A 20,000-nucleotide genomic window follows, 5' to 3' on the forward strand; every position below is an offset into this window, starting at 1 on the left:
TCCTCTTTCCCTCTCTCGCTCTCTCTCTCTATCGTTCCGTTCCTGCTCCCAGCTGTTTCTCATTCTCCTAACGACCTCATTTACTCTTTCACACCTGTCCCCTATTTTGCCCTCTGATTAGAGTCCCTATTTCTCCCTCTGTTTTCCGCTTCTGTCCTTGTCGGATTCTTGTTTGATGTTTGCTGTCCTGTGTCCTTGTTCCGCCCTGTCGTGTTCTTTGCCTTCTTCAGATGCTGCGTGTGAGCAGGTGTCTATGTCAGCTACGCCAGTGCCTTCCTGAAGCGACCTGCAGTCTGTGGTCGCGTCTCCAGTCGTTCCTCTCTATTGACGAGAGGATTTCAGTTTCCTGTTTTGGATTTACCATTGATAATATCCAGGAGAATCATTATTTGTTTAATACTGGAATAAAGACTCTGTTACTATTACGTCGCTTTTGGGTCCTCATTCACCAGCATAACAGAAGAATCCGACCAAGATGGACCCAGCGACTATGGATTCTCTCAACACTGCCGTCGAGTTCCAGGGAGCAATGCTCGGCAGACACGAGCAGGAATTGTTTGCTGCTCGTCATGCCGTTGAGACCCTGGCCGCTCAGGTCTCCGATCTCTCTGGACAGTTTCAGAGTCTTCGTCTCGTGCCACCAGCTACTTCCTGGTCTTCCGAGTCTCCGGAACCTAGGGTTAATAACCCACCATGTTACTCTGGGCAGGCCACTGAGTGTCGCTCTTTTCTCACCCAGTGTGATATTGTGTTCTCTCTCCAGCCCAACACGTACTCAAGTGAGAGAGCTCGGATCGCTTACGTCATATCACTCCTTACTGGTCGGGCTCGGGAGTGGGGCACAGCTATCTGGGAGGCAAGGGCTGAGTGTTCTAACGATTATCAGAACTTTAAAGAGGAGATGATACGGGTTTTTGATCGTTCAGTTTTTGGGAAGGAGGCTTCCAGGGCTCTGGCTTCCCTATGTCAAGGTGATCGATCCATAACGGATTACTCTATAGAGTTTCGCACTCTTGCTGCCTCCATGACTGGAACGAGCCGGCGTTGCTCGCTCGTTTTCTGGAGGGACTTCACGCTGAGGTTAAGGATGAGATTCTCTCTCGGGAGGTTCCTTCCAGCGTGGACTCTTTGATTGCACTCGCCATCCGCATAGAACGACGGATAGATCTTCGTCACCGAGCTCGTGGAGGAGAGCTCGCGTTAACGGTGCTTCCCCTCTCCGCATCTCAACCATCTCCTCCCACCGGCTCAGAGACTGAGCCCATGCAGCTGGGAGGTATTCGCATCTCGACTAAGGAGAGGGAACGGAGAATCACCAACCGCCTTTGCCTCTATTGCGGTTCTGCTGGACATTTTGTCATGTCATGTCCAGTAAAAGCCAGAGCTCATCAGTAAGCGGAGGGCTACTGGTGAGCGCTACTACTCAAGTCTCTCCATCAAGATCCTGTACTACCTTGTCGGTCCATCTACGCTGGACCGGTTCGGCTGCTTCCTGCAGTGCTTTGATAGACTCTGGGGCTGAGGGTTGTTTTATGGACGAAGCATGGGCTCGGAAACATGACATTCCTCTCAGACAGTTAGGGAAGCCCACGCCCATGTTCGCCTTAGATGGTAGTCTTCTCCCCAGTATCAGATGTGAGACACTACCTTTAACCCTCACAGTATCTGGTAACCACAGTGAGACCATTTCCTTTTTGATTTTTCGTTCACCTTTTACACCTGTTGTTTTGGGTCATCCCTGGCTAGTATGTCATAATCCTTCTATTAATTGGTCTAGTAATTCTATCCTATCCTGGAACGTTTCTTGTCATGTGAAGTGTTTAATGTCTGCTATCCCTCCTGTTTCTTCTGTCCCCTCTACTCAGGAGGAACCTGGTGATTTGACAGGAGTGCCGGAGGAATATCATGATCTACGCACGGTCTTCAGTCGGTCCAGAGCCAACTCTCTTCCTCCTCACCGGTCGTATGATTGTTGTATTGATCTCCTTCCGGGGACCACTCCCCCTCGCGGGTAGACTATACTCTCTGTCGGCTCCCGAGCGTAAGGCTCTCGAGGATTATCTGTCTGTTTCTCTCGACCCGGTACCGTAGTTCCTCTTCCTCTCCCGCCGGAGCGGGGGTTTTTCTTTGTTAAGAAGAAGGACGGTACTCTGCGCCCCTGCGTGGATTATCGAGGGCTGAATGACATAACGGTTAAGAATCGTTATCCGCTTCCCCTTATGTCGTCAGCCTTCGAGATTCTGCAGGGAGCCAGGTGCTTTACTAAGTTGGACCTTCGTAACGCTTACCATCTCGTACGCATCAGAGAGGGGGACGAGTGGAAACGGCGTTTAACACTCCGTTAGGGGCTTTTGAAATACCGGGTTCTGCCGTTCGGTCTCGCTAATGCTCCAGCTGTCTTTCAGGCATTAGTTAATGATGTACTGAGAGACATGCTGAACATTTTTGTTTTCGTTTACCTTGACGATATCCTGATTTTTTCACCGTCACTCGAGATTCATGTTCAGCACGTTCGACGTGTACTCCAGCGCCTTTTAGAGAATTGTCTCTACTGGAAGGCTGAGAAGTGCGCCTTTCATGTCTCCTCTGCACATAGTCTAATGTTGTCTAGAATTCGTTGTAAAAATATTAAAAACAGCACTATCTATAATGTTGTGCTATGGACTTTAGAGTTGTGTAATAAACATGTATCATGTGTAATAAACAAAATCAGAAGACTTTCATGTGCTTTGAGTGTTTTTTACTTCTACAGTTTGCAAATTTGAATGATTTGGACAAATTTGAGGCATTTTTTAAAACAACTTTTCTGACCATCTCTGATAAAGGAAGACAAGGAGACAGAGACATTTATTGAACAATCAGGTGTAAATGGCCAGTGACAGCTTGTGCTGCTCATGCGTATGATGCCTTTTCCTGCCAGCAACAACAGAAACAGCAGCATCTCGCATCATCACTGAGAAAAACTGAGATTGGAGAGAGAAAGAAAGAAGGAGATGATGGTGGGGAGTCGAGAAGGAAAATTATGAAATAACGGTATTATGAATGTTTGTATGTCGAACTGATGACCAAGTGAATCGATGTTGTAAGTAGCTTGATAGCTAAGTAGCTAATGATGGGTGTTAGCTATCAGCTAGATGCTGCCACTGCTGTCATTAGCTAGCTAGCTGTTAGCCAGTTGTAGGTAAGTAGCTATAATTATAATGATTTGACAAGGCTGAATTGAGGCCCACCAAGACAGACACTAGCTGTTAAAATTAACCACAGCCCTAGCATCAGTTTGAACCAGCATAACTTGGCATCGCGTTTAACTACACTACAGACATTCACGTCAGCCAGATGTAGCTAGCTAGCAGAACGGTGGCGGCTAGCCATGTAGCTATGACTAGCTATTATTGTTAGCTAGTCATGAATGGCTAGGTCGTAGCTAGCGAACAAGTGAGCAAGTCTGTCCATACTGACCTGGTGAAAGAGCCAGACAGCACCAAATAAAGCAACCAGCCAAAGTTAATGGTATAGCCTTAGGCTACCTGACAGGTGGCCGCATGGACAGATGACGATATAGCTAGCTACAGTACGTTAGAGAAGTCAGGGTGACAGACTCTGTGCACTAGCCAGCTAACTTCTCTTTGTCTTGAGTCTGACACTTTTACACTGTGTATTGTTCTTGGTACTTCTCCCTGGTGTGAAAATGTAAGTAGCTGGCTGGCAACTTATTGTGTTTAGCCAACTTCATTATAATACGCTTATAAACACTTTGTGTGTGATACATTTTGTATTATGAAGCTATGTGTTATAAACACAAGCTGTTTGTTATAAACACAACATGCCACCAAAAGCCAGTGGTTGTTAAGGTTGATCATTTTTTGTCAATGGAAAACTGTGATTATTGGTTTGAGGATGCTGCAATGATGTGAGGGGAGAGAGGGAGGTGAAGTGTGCTGGAAGCAACTGAAGCTGTGTGGAGTTGAGAGTAGAACAGACAGCGTGACCTATAAACTATCAGTAGCCCCCCACCTACACACACATACACACCCTCCCTGTCTACAGCAGACTTACTGGAGCAGAAAATGGTGGAACACAGAGACTGTTTATAAATGATGGGGTCTGTGGATCCAGATACTGTAGCTTATATAGTTGACGTGGCAATTAATATTAGCCCTATTCAGTTAATCAGTACCTTAGTCATGTTGGATGTTTCATAGATGGATAGATTAGTTGATTGATTAATTGACCCCCCCACCCTCTCTCTCTCTTTCTCTCTCTCCCCCTCTCTCTGCAGGGTGAGGGTATGGGCCATGTCTGAGCTGTGAGTGGAGGAGGAGAGGAAGAGGAGGAGTAGGAGAGGAAGAGGAGGTGAGGACTGAATAGCGGAGGTAAGTGCTTATTATTATCAAAGATTCAAATTAATGATGATTTATTACATGCATGTATTGTATTATTACATATACAGTACTAGTCAAAAGTTTGAACACACCTACTCATTCCAGGGTTTTTCTTTATTTTTACAATTTTCTTGTAGAATAATAGTGACAACATCAAAAATATGAAATAACACATATGGAATCATGTAGTAACCAAAAAGGTGTTAAACAAATCTAAATATATTTTATATTTGAGATTCTTCAAAGTAGCCACCCTTTGCCTTGATGACAGCTTTGCACACTCTTGGCATTCTCTCAACCAGCTTCATGAGGTAGTCACCTGGAATGCATTTCAATTAACAGGTGTGCCTTGTTAAAAGTTAATTTGTGGAATTGTTTTCCTTAATGCGTTTCGGCCAATCAGTTGTGTTGTGACAAGGTAGGGGTGGTATATAGAAGCCAGCCCTATTTGGTAAAATAGCAAATCCATATTATGGCAAGAACAGCTCAAATAAGCAAAGAGAAGCGACAGTCCATCATTACTTTAAGACATGAAGGTCAGTCAATCTGTAACATTTCAATAACTTTGAAAGTTTCTTCAAGTGCAGTTGCAAAAACCATCAAGTGCTATGATGAAACTGGCTCTCATTAGTACCACCACAGGAAAGGAAGACCCAGAGTTACCTCTGCTGCAGAGGATAAGTTCATTAGAGTTACCAGCCTCAGAAATTGCAGCCCAAATAAATGCTTCAGAGTTCAAGTAACAGACACATTTCAACAGCAACTGTTCAGAGGAGACTGCATGAATCATGCCTTCATGGTCGAATTGCTGCAAAGACACCACTACTAAAGGACACCAATAAGAAGAAGAGACTTGCTTGGGCCAAGAAACACGAGCAATGGACATTAGACCAGTGGAAATCTGTCCTTTGGTCTGATGAGTCCAAATTTGAGATTTTTGGTTCCAACCGCCATGTCTTTGTAAGACGCATAGTAGGTGAACGGATGATCTCCGCATGTGTGGTTCCCACCGTGAAGCATGGAGGAGGAGGTATGATGGTGTGGGGTTGCTTTGCTAGTGATACTGTCTGTGATTTATTTAGAATTCAAGGCACACTTAATCAGCATGGCTACCACAGCATTCTGCAGCAATACGCCATTCCATCTGGTTTGCGCTTAGTGGGACTATAATTTGTTTTTTAACAGGACAATGACCCAACACACCTCTAGGCTGTGTAAGGGTTATTTGACCAAGAAGGAGAGTGAAGGAGTGCTGCCTCAGATGACCTGGCCTCCACAATCACCCGACCTCAACCCAAATGAGATGGTTTGGGATGAGTTGGATTGCAGAGTGAAGGAAAAGCAGATAACAAGTGCTCAGCATATGTGGGAAGTCCTTCAAGACTGTTGGAATAGCATTCCAGGTGAAGCTGGTTGAGAGAATGCCAAGAGTGTGCAAAGCTGTCATCAAGGCTACTTTGAAGAATCTAAAATATATTTAGATTTGTTTAACACTTTTTTGGTTACTACATCATTTCATATGTGTTATTTTATAGTTTTGATGTCTTCACTATTATTCCACAATGTAGAAAATAGTAAAAAATAAAGACAAACCTTTGAATGAGTAGGTGTGTCCAAACTTTTGACTGGTACTGCATTTATGTGATATTTTTTTATTTTTTATATAGATGTGCAAAAATTTCTAAAACCCTGTTTTCGCTTTGTCATTATGTGGTATTGTGATGTCATTATGGGTTATTGTGATGTCACGTAAAGCAGAGTACTTCTTTTCCTTTGAGGTGCTATGTTTTTAGGGCTTTTAAGCTGCAACTAATGTACCAAAAGTCTGTGAATTATGTCATTGTACATGTATTGGAGACAGACTGTCACTTAAGTATTGTGGTCAGTTTTTATTACCTTATTTAATTAAATTAAATTAAAATATAGTGGCTGGTGGTGGTCTACTTGGGCAGAGTGGGTCCACGAGAGACTGAAGTGAGATGAGTGGAATCCCCACACACACCTCAGAGAAGTGTCTGATGCCCTCCCAGTCACCCATTCCCAATCCCATCTCTACTCTTACCAATAACCACCGTTGAATCTTAGCTATAATAACAAACAAGGAATAATAATGACTACAAAATTGTAGGAAATCGAAAGGCACCATGATAGGGACAACTTATAATATGGATATTATGTGCCAAAGGAACAAGGATTTCCTTGTTCTAAAGTAGAGTTTCACCAGGTCCTCTTAACTCAGGCATATCAATTGTGGCGCACACCTTTTTGGTTACTACATAATTCCATATGTGTTATTTCATAGTTTTTATGTCTTCACAATTATTCTACAATGTAGAAAATAGTACAAATAAAGAAAGACCCTTGAATGAGTAGGTGTGTCCAAACTTTTGACCGGTACTGTATGTTATTAACACACACATATATATATATATATAAATTCTGAATGATGAAGATGATTAATTGTGCTGAATGATTCCAGTGCAACGCCCCCTGTAGGGCAGTGATGGGGAACACAGCCACTAAGTTCCGGAAGGCTCTAGTCAGCGGGGACGAGGCGTTGGCATGGCAACTGTACGAGGGCAACAGCCAGTTCAGAGAGGGGCTGGACCCCAACGCGTCTTACGGAGAGACCTACCAACACAACACACCCCTCCACTACACCTGCAGGCACGCCATGACACGCCTGCTCAGGTAACACCCCTTAGATATGTTCCAGGGATACAGGGAGCGATGGAGTGAGAAAGGGAGAGAGAAGAAGAGAGAGTTCCAGTGTGTTAGCAGTCTGACCCCTGGGAGGAGATGACAGGTTGTCAATGAGCCTATTTTTTAAAAATCTTCCTTTCACTCATCCTCCCCTCCTTCTTTTCTCTCTCTGGGTGATTACAGGGGTCAGAGGAAGCGGGTTGAAAAGGCCAGCTAATTGTGTGTGTGTGTGTGTGTTAAAGGCCAGTTAGCTAACTGCAGGTCTATTTCGGTACCTTCCTGCCTACCAAATTACTCTTCCATTCAGCCATCTGTTTGAGTGCACTTGACCGAAGTGTGCGCTTATCTGATGTGTACTTAGCAGAATGTATTTCAGTCTGTCTTTCTGCCTGTGTGTCAGATTATGCGATTATTGCTACAGTGGTATTGCTGTGTGATAAATGCTGTTTCTCACAGATTCAGCAGAGGAGAGGGAGAGTAGAGAGCCGTGAGGTGGAGGAAGAGGAGAGGGGGATGGGTGGGAGGGGAGTATGAGAGCCGTTGAGGTGGAGGAAGAGGAGAGGGGGATGGGAGGGAGAGTAGAAGCCGTGAGGTGGAGGAAGAGGAGAGGGGGGGTGGAGAGGGAGAGTAGAGAGCCGTGAGGTGGAGAAGAGGAGAGGGGGATGGGAGGGAGAGTAGGAGAGCGTGAGGTGGAGGAAGAGGAGAGGGGATGGGGAGGGAGAGTAGAGAGCCGTGAGGTGGAGGAAGAGGAGAGGGGGATGGGGAGGGAGAGTAGAGAGCCGTGAGTGGAGGAAGAGGAGAGGGGGTGGAGAGGGAGAGTAGAGAGCCGTGAGGTGGAGGAAGGGAGAGGATGGGGAGGGGAGGAGAGAGCCGTGAGGTGGAGGAAGAGGAGAGGGGGGTGGAGAGGGAGAAGTAGAGAGCCGTGAGGTGGAGGAAGAGGAGAGGGGTATGGGGAAGGGAGAGTAGAGAGCCGTGAGGGGGAGGGAAGAGGAGAGGGGGATGGGGGGGAGAGTAGAGAGCCGTGAGGTGGAGGAAGAGGAGAGGGGGGTGGAGGGAGAGTAGAGAGCCGTGAGGTGGAGGAAGAGGAGAGGGGGATGGGAGGGAGAGAGAGAGCCGTGAGGTGGAGGAAGAGGAGAGGAGGGGTGGAGAGGGAGAGAGAGAGCCGTGAGGTGGGAGGAAAGAGGAGAGGGGAGGGGAGGGAGAGTAGAGAAGCCGTGAGGTGGAGGAAGAGGAGAGGGGGTGGGGAGAGGAGAGGAGAGAGCCGTGAGGTGGAGGAAGAGGAGAGCGGAGAGGGGGGTTGGGGAGGGAGAGGAGAAGGGGATGGTGGGGAGAGGAAGAGTTGAAGACGAGCCGTGAGGTGGAGGAAGAGGAGAGGAGAGAGGGAGTAGATGATGAAGGGGAGGTCATCAGTAAATGGATTCTAGACAGACAGAGATGTTTGAATATAAACTACCTGAGAACTGCAGCCCCAGCATAATGTTGACTTGGAACTGGAATGTCCGTCATCTGTCCACTCTGCTTTTAAAATATGCTATGAAAGGACGGTTCCTCTTCTGTAAAGATGGTAAACCTCTCTCTTCTCAACCCACCCCCTCCAGGTCGTTCCTTTTCAGTAAAGAAGGGAACCCTAACACAGCGTAACGTGCAGAATGAGACATGTCTGCATGCGTTGTGTCAGGGAAGCGCACATCCTGCTGCTGCCAGAGGGGCACTGTCTCCCAGACTGGCCAGACCACAGAGAGACGAACAACGCAGGGCAGACTGCCTACAGGTATAGAATACACAGACACCACACAAATAATACACACACAAAGAACACACACACACAATACATTAGAGTGCTACAATATTGTGTGTGTGTGTCCAGATGATCTGAGCTGGACCGGGCTAGGCTGGACAGAGGACAGTATGAAAGGGTTAACATTAACGCTACAGACAACAGGAACAGCACCTGTCTACACTACGCTGCTGCTTGCTGGCATGAAGAGTGTGTAGGAGGTAGAGAGACGAGAGAGAGAAACTGTGTAGGAGGTAAAGAGATGAGAGAGAGAGAAACTGGTGTAGAGGTAAGAGAGAGAGAGAGAAACTGTTAGAGGTAAGAGAGAGAGCAGAGAGAAACTGTGTAGCGGTAAGTAGAGAGAGAGAAACTGTGTAGAGGTAAGAGAGAGAAGACTGTGTACGAGGTAAGAGAGAGAGAGTGTGAGATGGACTGTGTAGCGTAAGAGAGAGAGAGAAAACTGTTAAATTGTAGAGGTAAGAGAGAGAGAGAGAAACTGTAGCGGTAAGAGAGAGAGAGAGGAAACTGTTGTTAGAGGTAAGGAGAGGAAGAGAAACTGATGTAGGGTAAAAGAAGACGAGAAGATGGGAGACTGTAGAGGTAAGAGAGAGAGAGAGAGAGAGAACTAGAGGTAAGAGAGGAGAGACTGTGTAGAGGTAAGAGGAGAGAGAGAGAGACCTGTGTATAGGTAAGAGAGAGAGAGAGAGAGAGAGGGAGAGAGAGAGAGACTGTGTAGAGGTAAGAGAGAGAGAGAGAGACTTAGAGGTAAGAGATGAGAGACTGTGTAGAGGTAAGAGAGAGAGAGACTGTATAGAGGTACAGAGAGAGAGAGAGAAGAGAGAGACTAGAGGTAAGAAGAAGAGAGACTGTGTAGAGGTTTAGAGAGAGAGAGAGAAACTGTGTAGAGGTAAGAGAGAGAGGAGAGAAACTGTGTGTAGAGGTAAGAGGAGAACGGAGGAGAGACTGTGAGGTAAGAGAGAGGAGAAACTGTGTGTGTAGAGGTAAGAGAGAGAGAGAGAGAGAGAGAGAGGAGAGAGAGAGAGAGAGGACTTGTAGAGGTTAGAGAGAGAGAGACTGTTTGTAGAGGTAAGAGAGAGAGAGAGATAGGGAAACTGTGTAGAGGTAAGAGAGAGAGAGGAGGAGAAACTGTGTAGAGGTAAGAGAGAGAGAGACTGTGTAGAGGTAAGAGAGAGAGAGATAGACTGTGTAGAGGTAAGAGAGAGAGATAGAGACTGTGTAGAGGTAAGAGAGAGAGAGAGAGAGACTGTGTAGAGGTAAGAGAGAGAGAGGAACTGTGTAGAGGTAAGAGAGAGAGAGAGAGAGAGACTGCTGTAGAGGAAGAAGGAGAGAGAGGAGAGAAGAAGAGAGAGACTGTTTGTAGAGGTAAGAGAAAGAGAGACACTGTTGTTAGAGGGTACAGAGAGAGACAGCGAGAGTAGAGGACACTGTGTAGAGGTAAGGAGAGGGAGAGAGAGGAGAGACGTGTAGAGTAAGAGAGAGAGAGAGACATGTGTAGAGGTAAGAGAGAGAGAGGAGAGACTGTGTAGCAGGTATGATAGAGAGAAACTGTGTACGAGGTAAGAGAGAGCAGAGGAAAACTGTGTAGAGGTAGAGCGACGAGACAGAGGAGACGAGAGAGACTGTGTAGAGGTAAGAGAGAGAGAGCAGAGGCTCTGTAGAGGTAAGAGAGACAGGAGAGAGAGACTGTGTAGAGGTAAGAGAGAGAGAGAGACCTGTGTAGAGTAAGAGAGAGAGAGAGAGAGAGAGGCTGTGTAGAGGTAAGAGAGAGGGAGAGACTGTGTAGAGTTGTAAGAAGAGGAGAGAGAAGACTTCTTGTAGAGGGTAAAAGTAGAGAGAGAGACGCTAAGGGTACAGAGAGAGAGAGAGACTGTATAAGTAAGAGAGACAGAGAGAGAGGACTGTGTAGAGGTAAGAGAGAGAGAGAGAGGCTGCTGTAGAGGTAAGAGAGACAGAGGAGAGAGACTGTAAGAGTAAGACGAGAGAGAGAGACTGTGTAGAGGTAAGAGAGAGAGAGAGAGCTGTGTAGAGGTAAGAGAGAGAGAGAGAGGCTGTGTTAGAGGGTTAAGAGAGAGAGAGAGACTGTGTAGAGGTAAAAGAGAGAGAGAGACTGTAGAGGTAAGAGAGAGAGAGAGAGCACAACTGTGTAGAGGTAAGAGAGAGAGACTGTGTAGAGGTAAGAGAGAGAGAGAGAGACTGTGTAGAGGTAAGAGAGAGAGAGAGACGGTGTAGAGGTAAGAGAGACAGAAGAGAGAGAGAGAGAGGAGAGAGAGAGAGAGAAGAGAGAGAGAGAGAGAGAGAGAGAGAGAGAGAGAGACTGTGTAGAGTTAAAGAGAGAGAGGACTGTGTGGATGTAAGAGAGAGAGAGAACTGTGTAGAGGTAAGAGAGAGAGAGAGACTGTTAGAGGTAAGAGAAAGAGAGAGAGAGAGAGTGTCTTCTCTCATCTTTTAAACTCTTTCTTTCTCCCTCTCTTCTTTCCCTTTGCCTCCCACTTCTCCTCCTGTTGTGTGTGTGTGTGTTGTGTGTGTGTGTGTGTGTGTGTGTGTGTTGTGTTGTGTGTGTTGTGTGTGTGTGTGTGTGTTGTGTGTGTGTGTGTGTGTGTGTGTGTGTGTGTGTGTGTGTGTGTGTGTGTGTGATCTCGTGTGTGCGTGCCATGCGTGTTAGCTCCTGGTCCAGGCTGGGTCAGACCTGTTTGTGGAGGACGAGGAGAAGTTAACCCCGTGTGACCACGCAGAGAGCAGCAGCACACACACCTGGCCCTGCGCCTCGAAGCCATGATGGTGTTCTCACAACACACACACCGAGACACAGACACCCAGCAGCACCTGCGCCACAAAGAGGTGAGTTACACGCCCACCATCACAGAGCAGCCGCTGCCGCGAAACTGCACTACGTCACTGAATGCAGAACGCTGCACCACCACACAAAATAATCCTAAACAGCTAACTTGATTCAAAATAGAGTCATACAACATTTTCCTTAGAGTGCATAAGTTTGCCTCAAGCCTTGCTATTCAAGGAGACATGGGTTGGGTGCACTGTGAAATAGGACATGGGTAAAATGATTAGGTTATGGAACCGCCTTATCGACCATGCCAGAGAAACAGGATAGAAGAAAAAAGGTTTTCAACTGGGATAAAACACACAATTACCATGGACAAAGGAACTCAATTACCCATGCGACAAAGGCAGAACTCAATTACCCATGGACAAAGGAACTCTAATTACCCATGGACAAAGGAACTCAATTACCCATGGACAAAGGAACTCAATTACCCATGGACAAAGGAACACAATTACCCATGGACAAAGGAACTCAATTCCGTTTTTAAGGAAGCGGATCTACAACACATATTTAGAAAGAAGTTACGATGTCAACATAATCAAACACAAGTGAAAGCTTAGCTACAAAGAAAAATGGACAACTGATATATGACTTAAACCAAGACTCAGAACAACCAAATCAAAAACAACTATGATCTGGAACTGTCACGCCCTGACCATAGAGAGCCCTCGGGGTTCTCTATGGTGTAATAGGTCAGCGCGTGACTAGGGTGGTTTTCTAGTTATTTTAGTTCTATGTTGGTGGGTGAGTATGGTTCCCAATTGGAGGCAGCTGAATATCGTTGCCTCTAATTGGGGATCATACTTAGTGTGTTCCTTTTCCCACCTGCGTTGTGGGATATTGTTTGTGTTTAGTGCTATGTGCGCTACGAACTGCACATTCGTTTATTTATTTGTTTTTTGAAGTTTCACCTCAATAAATATGTGGAACTCTACTCACGCTGCGCTTTGGTCCACTTATTTAAACAACGAACGTGACAGGAACCCTATGTCACCTCTCACCTAACAAGAAACCAAAGGTCACTGTGTGCCCAGTTGAGAACCAGAATACTTCCTCTGGCAATTAAGATAGGTTTAATGCAATAATGGAAGAAGAGCAGCTATGTACTGTTTGCGATTCAGGGGAGATTGAGAATGAACTGCACTTTTTATTGTACTGTACTTTATATGATGATTTGAGAGTAACCTTGTTTGATAAAATGCAACAACTGAAACCAGAACTATTTTGGGTTAGAGACTAAGAGAGGCTGGAATGGTTATTTAGAAAATAAGTGTTTCTGGGTGCAATTTTCTTTTGCAAAGCATGGACTAAGCTATATCATTAAAATAGTTTTTGGTTTTGTTTATCAAATGTAAAAAAAATTCGTATGAACCTACAGTGCATTCGGAAAGTATTCAGACCTCTTGACTTTTTCCAATTGTTGTTACGTTACAGCCTTATTCTTAAATTTATGAAATTGTTTTTTTTTCAGTAGTATTCAGATGCTTTACTCAGTACTTTGTTGAAGCACCTTTGGCAGAGATTACAGTCTCGAGTCTTCGTGGGTATGACGCTACAAGCTTGGCACACCTGTATTTTGGGAGTTTTTCTCATTCTTCTCTGCAGATCCTCTCAAGCTCTGTCAGGTTGGCTGGGAAGTGTCGCTGTACAGCTATTTTCAAGTCTCTCCAAAGATGTTTGATCGGGTTCAAGTCCGGGCTCTGGCTGGGCCACTCTCCGTCTGGCCACTTTACCTGATTGGTGGAGTGCTGCAGAGATGGTTGTCCTTCTGGAAGTTTCTCCCATCTCCACAGAGGGACTCTGGAGCTCTGTCAGAGTGACCATCGGGTTCTTGGTCACCTCCCTGAACAAGGCCCTTCTCTCCCGATTGCTCAGTTTGGCTGGGCGGCCAGCTCTAGTAAGAGTCTTGGTGGTTCCAAACTTCTTCCATTTAAGAATGATGGAGGCCACTGTGTTCTTGGGAACCTTCAATGCTGCAGAACTTTTTTGGTACCCTTCCCCAGATCTGTGCCTCGAACACAATCCTGTCTCGGAGCTCTACGGACAATTCCTTCGACCTCATGGCTTTGTTTTTGCTCCGACATGCAATGTCAACTGTGGGACCTTAATATAGACAGGTGTGTGCCTTTCCAAATCATGTCCAATCAATTGAATTTACCACAGGTGGACTCCAATCAAGTTGTAGAAACAGCTCAAGGATGATCAATGGAAACAGGATGCACCTGAGCTCAATTTCGAGTCTCATAGCAAAAGGTCTGAATACTTAGGTAAATAAATAAAATAATAAGGTATTGACTCTGTGAAATGGTGCTGCCACAATAAACAATATACAGGACCAGAATATATGGACAAGATATATAGATACAGAATTTACACAATCGATATACCATATATACAGTGCCTTCAGAAAGTATTCATACCCCTTGACTTATTTCACATTTTGTTGTGTTACAGCCTGAATTCAAAATTTATTAAATATATATGTTTTTTCTCACCCATGTACACACAATTCTCACCCATGTACACACAAGTGAAAACATGTTTTTCTAAATGTTGGCACAATATTTTATTTACATAAGTATTCACAACACAGAGTCAATACATTAGAATCACCTTTGGCAGCAATTACAGCTGTGAGTCTTTCTGGGTAAGTCTCTAAGAGCTTTGCACACCTGGACTGTACAATATTCTTCAATCTCTGTCAAGTTGATTGTTAATCATTGCTAGACAGCCATTTTCAAGTCTTGCAATAGATTTTCAGTCAAAACTGTAACTAGGCCACTCAGGAACATTCAATGTCATCTTGGTAATCAACTCCAGTGTATATTTGGCCTTGTGTTTTAGGTTATTGTCCTGCTGATAGGTGAATTTGGCTCCCAGTGCTGACTGAACCAGGTTTTCATCTAGGATTTTGCCTGTGCTTAGCTCTATTCGGTTTCTTTTCATCCTAAAAAACTCCAGAGTCCTTGCTGATGACAATCATACCCATAACATGATGCAGCCACCACCATGCTTGAAAATATGAAGAGTGGTACTCAGTGATGTGTTGTGTTCGATTCACACCAAACATGATGCTTTGTATTCAGGGCATAAAGTACATTTCTTTGCCACATTTTTTTGTTTTACTTTAGTGCCTTATTGAAAACAGGATGCATGTTTTTGAATATTTGTATTCTGTACAGGCTTCCTTCTTTTCACTCTGCCATTTAGGTTAGTATTGTGGAGTAACTACAATGTTGTTGATCCATCCTCAGTTTTCGCCTGTTACAGCCATTAAACTCTGTAACTGTTTTAAAGTCACCGTTGGCCTCATGGTGAAATCCCTGAGCGGTTTCCTTCCAAAGTGTAATTCATAACTTCACCATGCTCAAACAGATATTCAATGTCTACCAATAGGTGCCCTTCTTTGCAAGGCATTGGAAAACCTCCCTGGTCTTTGTGGTTGAAATTCACTGCTCGACTGAGGGACCTACAGATAATTGTATGTGTGGGGTACAGAGATGAGGTAGTCATTCAGAAATCATGTTAAACACTATTATTGCACACAAAGTGAATCCATGCAACCTATTATGTAACTTGTTAAGCACATTTTTACTCATGAACTTATTTAGGCTTGCCATAACAAAGGGGTTGAGTAGTTTTTGACTCAAGACATTTCAGCTTTTCATTTTGAATTAATTTGTAAAGATTTCTAAAAACATATTTAATATCAAAATGAAATGAAATCCAACTTTGTTTGTCACCTGCGCCGAATACAACATGTGTAGACCTTATAGTGAAATGCTTACTTACAAGCCCTTAACCAACAGTGCAGTTCAAGAAAGAGGTAAGAAATGTATATATGTATGTATGTATGTATGTATATAACGAGACTATATACAGGGTGTACCGGTACCGAGTCAGTGTGCGGGGGTACAGGTTAGTTGAGGTAATTTGCACGTGTAGGTAGGGGTAAAGTGACTATGCATAGATAATAAACAGCGAGAAGCAGCAGTTTAGAAACAAAAGGCGGTGGGGGGTGGGGGGTCAATGTAAATGGTCCGGGTGGCCATTTGATTAATTGTTCAGCAGTCAGCAATTGTTCAGCAGTCTTATGGCTTGGGGTAGAAGCGTTAAGGAGCCTTTTGGTCCGAGAATTGGCGCTCAGGTACCGCTTGCCGTGCGGTAGCAGAGAAAACAGTCTATGACTTGGGTGACTGGAGTCTTTAACAATTTTTGGGCTTTCCTCTGACACCGCCTAGTATAGAGGTCCTGGATAACAGGAAACTTGCCCCAGTGATGTACTGGGCCGTACGCACTACCCTCTGTAGCGCCTTACAGTCAGATGCCGAGCAGTTACCATACCAGGCAATGATGCAACCGGTCAGGATGCTCTCGATGGTGCAGCTGTATAACTTTTTTAAGATCTGGGGACGCATGCCAAGTCTCCTGAGGGGGAAAACGTGTTGTCGTGCCCTCTTCACGACTGTCTTAGTGTGTTTGGACCATGATAGTTTGTTGGTGATGTGGACACCAAGGAACTTGAAACTCTCGACCCGCTCCACTACAGCCCCGTCGATGAGAATGGGGGCATGTTCGGCCCTCCTTTTTCTGTAGTCCATGATTTACATTTACATTTAAGTCATTTAGCAGACGCTCTTATCCAGAGCGACTTACAAATTGGAAAGTTCATACATATTCATCCCACAACCCTGGCGTTGCAAGCGCCATGCTCTACCAACTGAGCCACACGGGACCACATGATCTGCTCCTTAGTCTTGCTCACATTGAGGGAGAGGTCGTTGTCCTGCACCACACTGCCAGGTCTCTGACCTCCTTCCTATAGGCTGTCTCATCGTTGTCGGTGATCAGGCCTACCACTGTTGTGTCATCAGCAAACTTAATGACGGTGTTGGAGTCGTGTTTGGCTACACAGTCGTGGGTGAACAGGGAGTACAGGAGGGGACTAAGCAGGCACCCAGTGTTGAGGATCAGCGTAGCAGACGTGTTGTTGCCTACCCTTACCACCTGGGGGTGGCCCGTCAGGAAGTCCAGGATCCAGTTGCAGAGGGAGGTGTTTAGTCCCAGGGTCCTTAGCTTAGTGATGAGCTTCGTGGGTAGTATGGTGTTGAACGCTGAGCTGAAGTCAATGAACAGCATTCTCACATAGGTGTTCCTTTTGTTCAGGTGGGAAAGGGCAGTGGTGAGTGCGATCGGGATTGCGTCATCTTTGACATTATGGGATTTTGTGTGGAGGGCAGTGACACAAAATCTCAATATAATCCATTTTTAATTAACACAACAAAATGTGGAAAAAGTCTTTGCTACTGCAGATACAGTGTCTTGTAAGCCAACGTGGGGTGGTCATCTTGAAGATGCAAGACAATATAATAATGAAATAAATCAAATCAATCTCACACACACACATACACACACACACTTTAAATCAGAGATGCATTTGCTGTGAAATGTAGCCACAGAGGGACAAGCAGCTGCAGAATATTGTTATGGTTTTTGATAATTTTTTTCCTAGCTTTTTCAATTCTTAATCTCTCCCTCTCTCTCTTTATCTCTCCCCTATCTCCCTCCCCTCTCATCCCCAGCCCTATGAGGGTTTGAAGCTGCAGGACTTGAGGAGATTGAAGGACATGTTGATAGTGGAGACAGCTGACATGCTACAGGCTCCTCTCTTCACCGCTGAGGCACTGCTCAGAGCACACGGTGTGTGTGTGTTTCATGTGTGTGTGTTTCATGTGTGTGTGTGTGTAAACTGTCTCTGTGTATCTAATTGGGACATGTAGGAGCTGTTGAAGGTGTGTGTGTGTGTGTCTCGCTCCAACCTCTCTGTCTCTGTGTGTAACAGACTGGGACAGGGAGAAGCTTTTGGAAGCCTGGATGAGTGATTCTGAGGAGTGCTGCCAGCGGTCTGGGGTCTTGATGCCCACCCCCCCGCCCAGCGGGTGCAACGCCTGGGACACCCTGCCTTCCCCGCGCACCCCTCGCTCCCCCCTCACCCTAACCCTCACCTCCCTCACTGACAGCTGCCTCACCCCAGGGGAGGAGGGAGGGACTACGGTGAGTCACATGACATTTTGGTACAGGTTGCACATTTTTGTTCTACCCCAGCACGAGCACACCTGATTCTACTAACCAACCAATCATCAAGCCCTGGCTGCCTGTGTGAGTGTGTAACAGAGTTAAGAACGTACCGTAAGCTCACTCCACAGCTAGCTTGAAATGTTGAGAATGGAGCCATCCAATTAGTACCTTTTGGGTGTCTCCAACCATTGGAACATTGTTAAGGAGGGCGGTCACGTGTGTTAGCAAAGTAGAGGTCTCGAGTTCCAGCCAGGTATGAACCGAATCGAGGTTGGGAGTGGTACTTGCTAAGCAAGCAACGTGACATCCGTAACACATATGTGTGTGTTTGTGTGTGATGTAGTGTATACCTCTGACTGTGTGGGGTGTCTCTTTCCCTCCAGTGTGGGATCTGCCTGTGTTCCATCTCAGTGTTTGAAGACCCAATAGACATGTCCTGTGGTCATGAGTTCTGCCGAGCCTGCTGGGAAGGGTACGTCACTTACACTGTTTGAATTGAATTAAACATGATGGATCCTCATGGGAAATTCTACACACAATACACACAATCTGGAAGGCAGGAATGCACAGTATAAACGGCAAGAGCAAGCCATATCAATTTAAATCTTGACTGTGGATCCAATAATTATTGAATTGAATTGAATGTAATTTGTTTCAGGTTTTTGAATGTGAAGATCCAGGAGGGTGAGGCTCATAACATCTTCTGTCCTGCCTGTGACTGTTACCAGCTGGTGCCTGTTCAGGTTATAGAGAGTGTTGTCTCCAGAGAGATGGACAAACGATACCTGCAGTTCGACATCAAGTGCACGCACACCACGCACACGCACACACACACACACACACACACACACACACACACACATCACACACACCACCACACACACAAACAACACACCACACACACCACACCCAATGTCGTCTCAAAGCATCTTATCTCTGATATCTCTCCTCCTGTCCGCGTGTGTGTGTGTGTGTGTGTGTGTGTGTGTGTGTGTGTGTTGTGTGTGTGTGTGTGTGGTGTGTGTGTGTGTGTGTGTGTGTGTGTGTGTGTGGGTGTGTGTGTGTGTGTGTGTGTGTTGTGTGTGAAGTGTTGCTGCGCGTGTGTGTGTATCTTTTCTCTCTAGGCGTTCGTGGAGAACAACCCATCTATCCGGTGGTGCCCGGCAGTGCGGTGTGAGAGAGCGGTCAGACTGACCAGACCTGGTCCGGGGGTCAACCACCTGGGGTTCCCCCTGCTGCCCTCCCCTGCAGTTGACTGTGGCAAGGGTCACCTCTTCTGCTGGTACACGCACACACACACATCAGACCGTCTCATGGGGAAAAGTCTCTAATGTAGAGAATGATACAGTGCATTCAGAAAGTATTCAGACCCCTTCACTTTTTCCACATTTTGTAACGTTACAGCCTCATTCTAAAATTGATTAAATTAATGTTTTTCCTCATCAATCTACACACAACACCCCATAATGACAAAGCAAAAACAGGTTTTTAGATGTAAAAAACTGAAATATGACAATTACATAGTATTCAGACCCTTTGCTGTGAGACTCGAAATGGAGCTCAGGTGCATCCTGTTTCCATTGATCATCCTTGAGATGTTTCTACAACTTGATTGGAGTCCACCTGTAGTAAATTCAATTGATTGGACATGATTTGGAAAGGCACACACCTGTCTATATTAAGGTCAAGGAGGTGACCAAGAACCCGATGGTTACTCTGACATAGTTCCAGAGTTCCTCTGTGGAGATGGGAGAACCTTTCAGAAGGACAACCATCACTCCACGAATCAGGCCTTTATGGTAGAGTGGCCAGAAAGAAGCCACTCCTCTGTAAAAGGCACATGACAGCCCGCTTGGAGTTTACCAAAAGGCACCTAAAGGACTCAGACCATGAGAAACAAGATTCTCTGGTCTGATGAATCCAAGATTGAACTCTTTGGCCTGAATGTCAAGCATCACGTCTGGAGGAAACCTGGCACCATCCCTACAGTGAAGCATGGTGGTTGCAGCATCATGCTGTGGGGTTGTTTTTCAGGGGCAGAGACTGAGAGACTAGTCAGGATCGAGGAAAAGATGAACGGAGCAAAGTACAGAGAGATCGTTGATGAAAACCTGCTCCAGAGCACTCAGGACCTCAGACTCGGGGCGAAGGTTCACCTTCCAACAGGACAACAACCCTAAGAACACAGCCAAGAAGG

The 20,000-nt window shown here is 45.6% G+C and overlaps 1 protein-coding gene and 1 long non-coding RNA gene across 2 annotated transcripts in view; both read left to right on the forward strand.

Annotated features, from left to right (window-relative positions):
- Positions 1–2,908: 2,908 nt before the first annotated feature.
- Positions 2,909–20,000, forward strand: part of ankib1a (ankyrin repeat and IBR domain containing 1a) — a 31,924-nt gene continuing 14,832 nt past the window's right edge. The window contains 14 exon segments of the mRNA XM_070436489.1: positions 2,909–3,033; positions 4,280–4,373; positions 6,862–7,073; positions 8,684–8,717; positions 8,719–8,856; positions 8,963–9,072; positions 10,902–10,911; positions 11,546–11,615; positions 11,618–11,721; positions 17,308–17,425; positions 17,568–17,779; positions 18,187–18,275; positions 18,462–18,604; positions 18,926–19,085. Of these exon segments, the coding sequence (XP_070292590.1) occupies positions 6,886–7,073; positions 8,684–8,717; positions 8,719–8,856; positions 8,963–9,072; positions 10,902–10,911; positions 11,546–11,615; positions 11,618–11,721; positions 17,308–17,425; positions 17,568–17,779; positions 18,187–18,275; positions 18,462–18,604; positions 18,926–19,085 (1,376 nt within the window). The 5' untranslated portion in view covers positions 2,909–3,033; positions 4,280–4,373; positions 6,862–6,885.
- Positions 9,547–10,209, forward strand: LOC139023411 (uncharacterized). Its single transcript, XR_011474545.1, has 3 exons — positions 9,547–9,627; positions 9,737–9,769; positions 10,019–10,209. It is a non-coding gene; the product is annotated as an uncharacterized lncRNA (long non-coding RNA).

The sequence above is a fragment of the Salvelinus sp. IW2-2015 genome, linkage group LG31 (assembly GCF_002910315.2).
Source record: "Salvelinus sp. IW2-2015 linkage group LG31, ASM291031v2, whole genome shotgun sequence".
In the NCBI taxonomy this organism is placed as follows: domain Eukaryota; kingdom Metazoa; phylum Chordata; class Actinopteri; order Salmoniformes; family Salmonidae; genus Salvelinus; species Salvelinus sp. IW2-2015.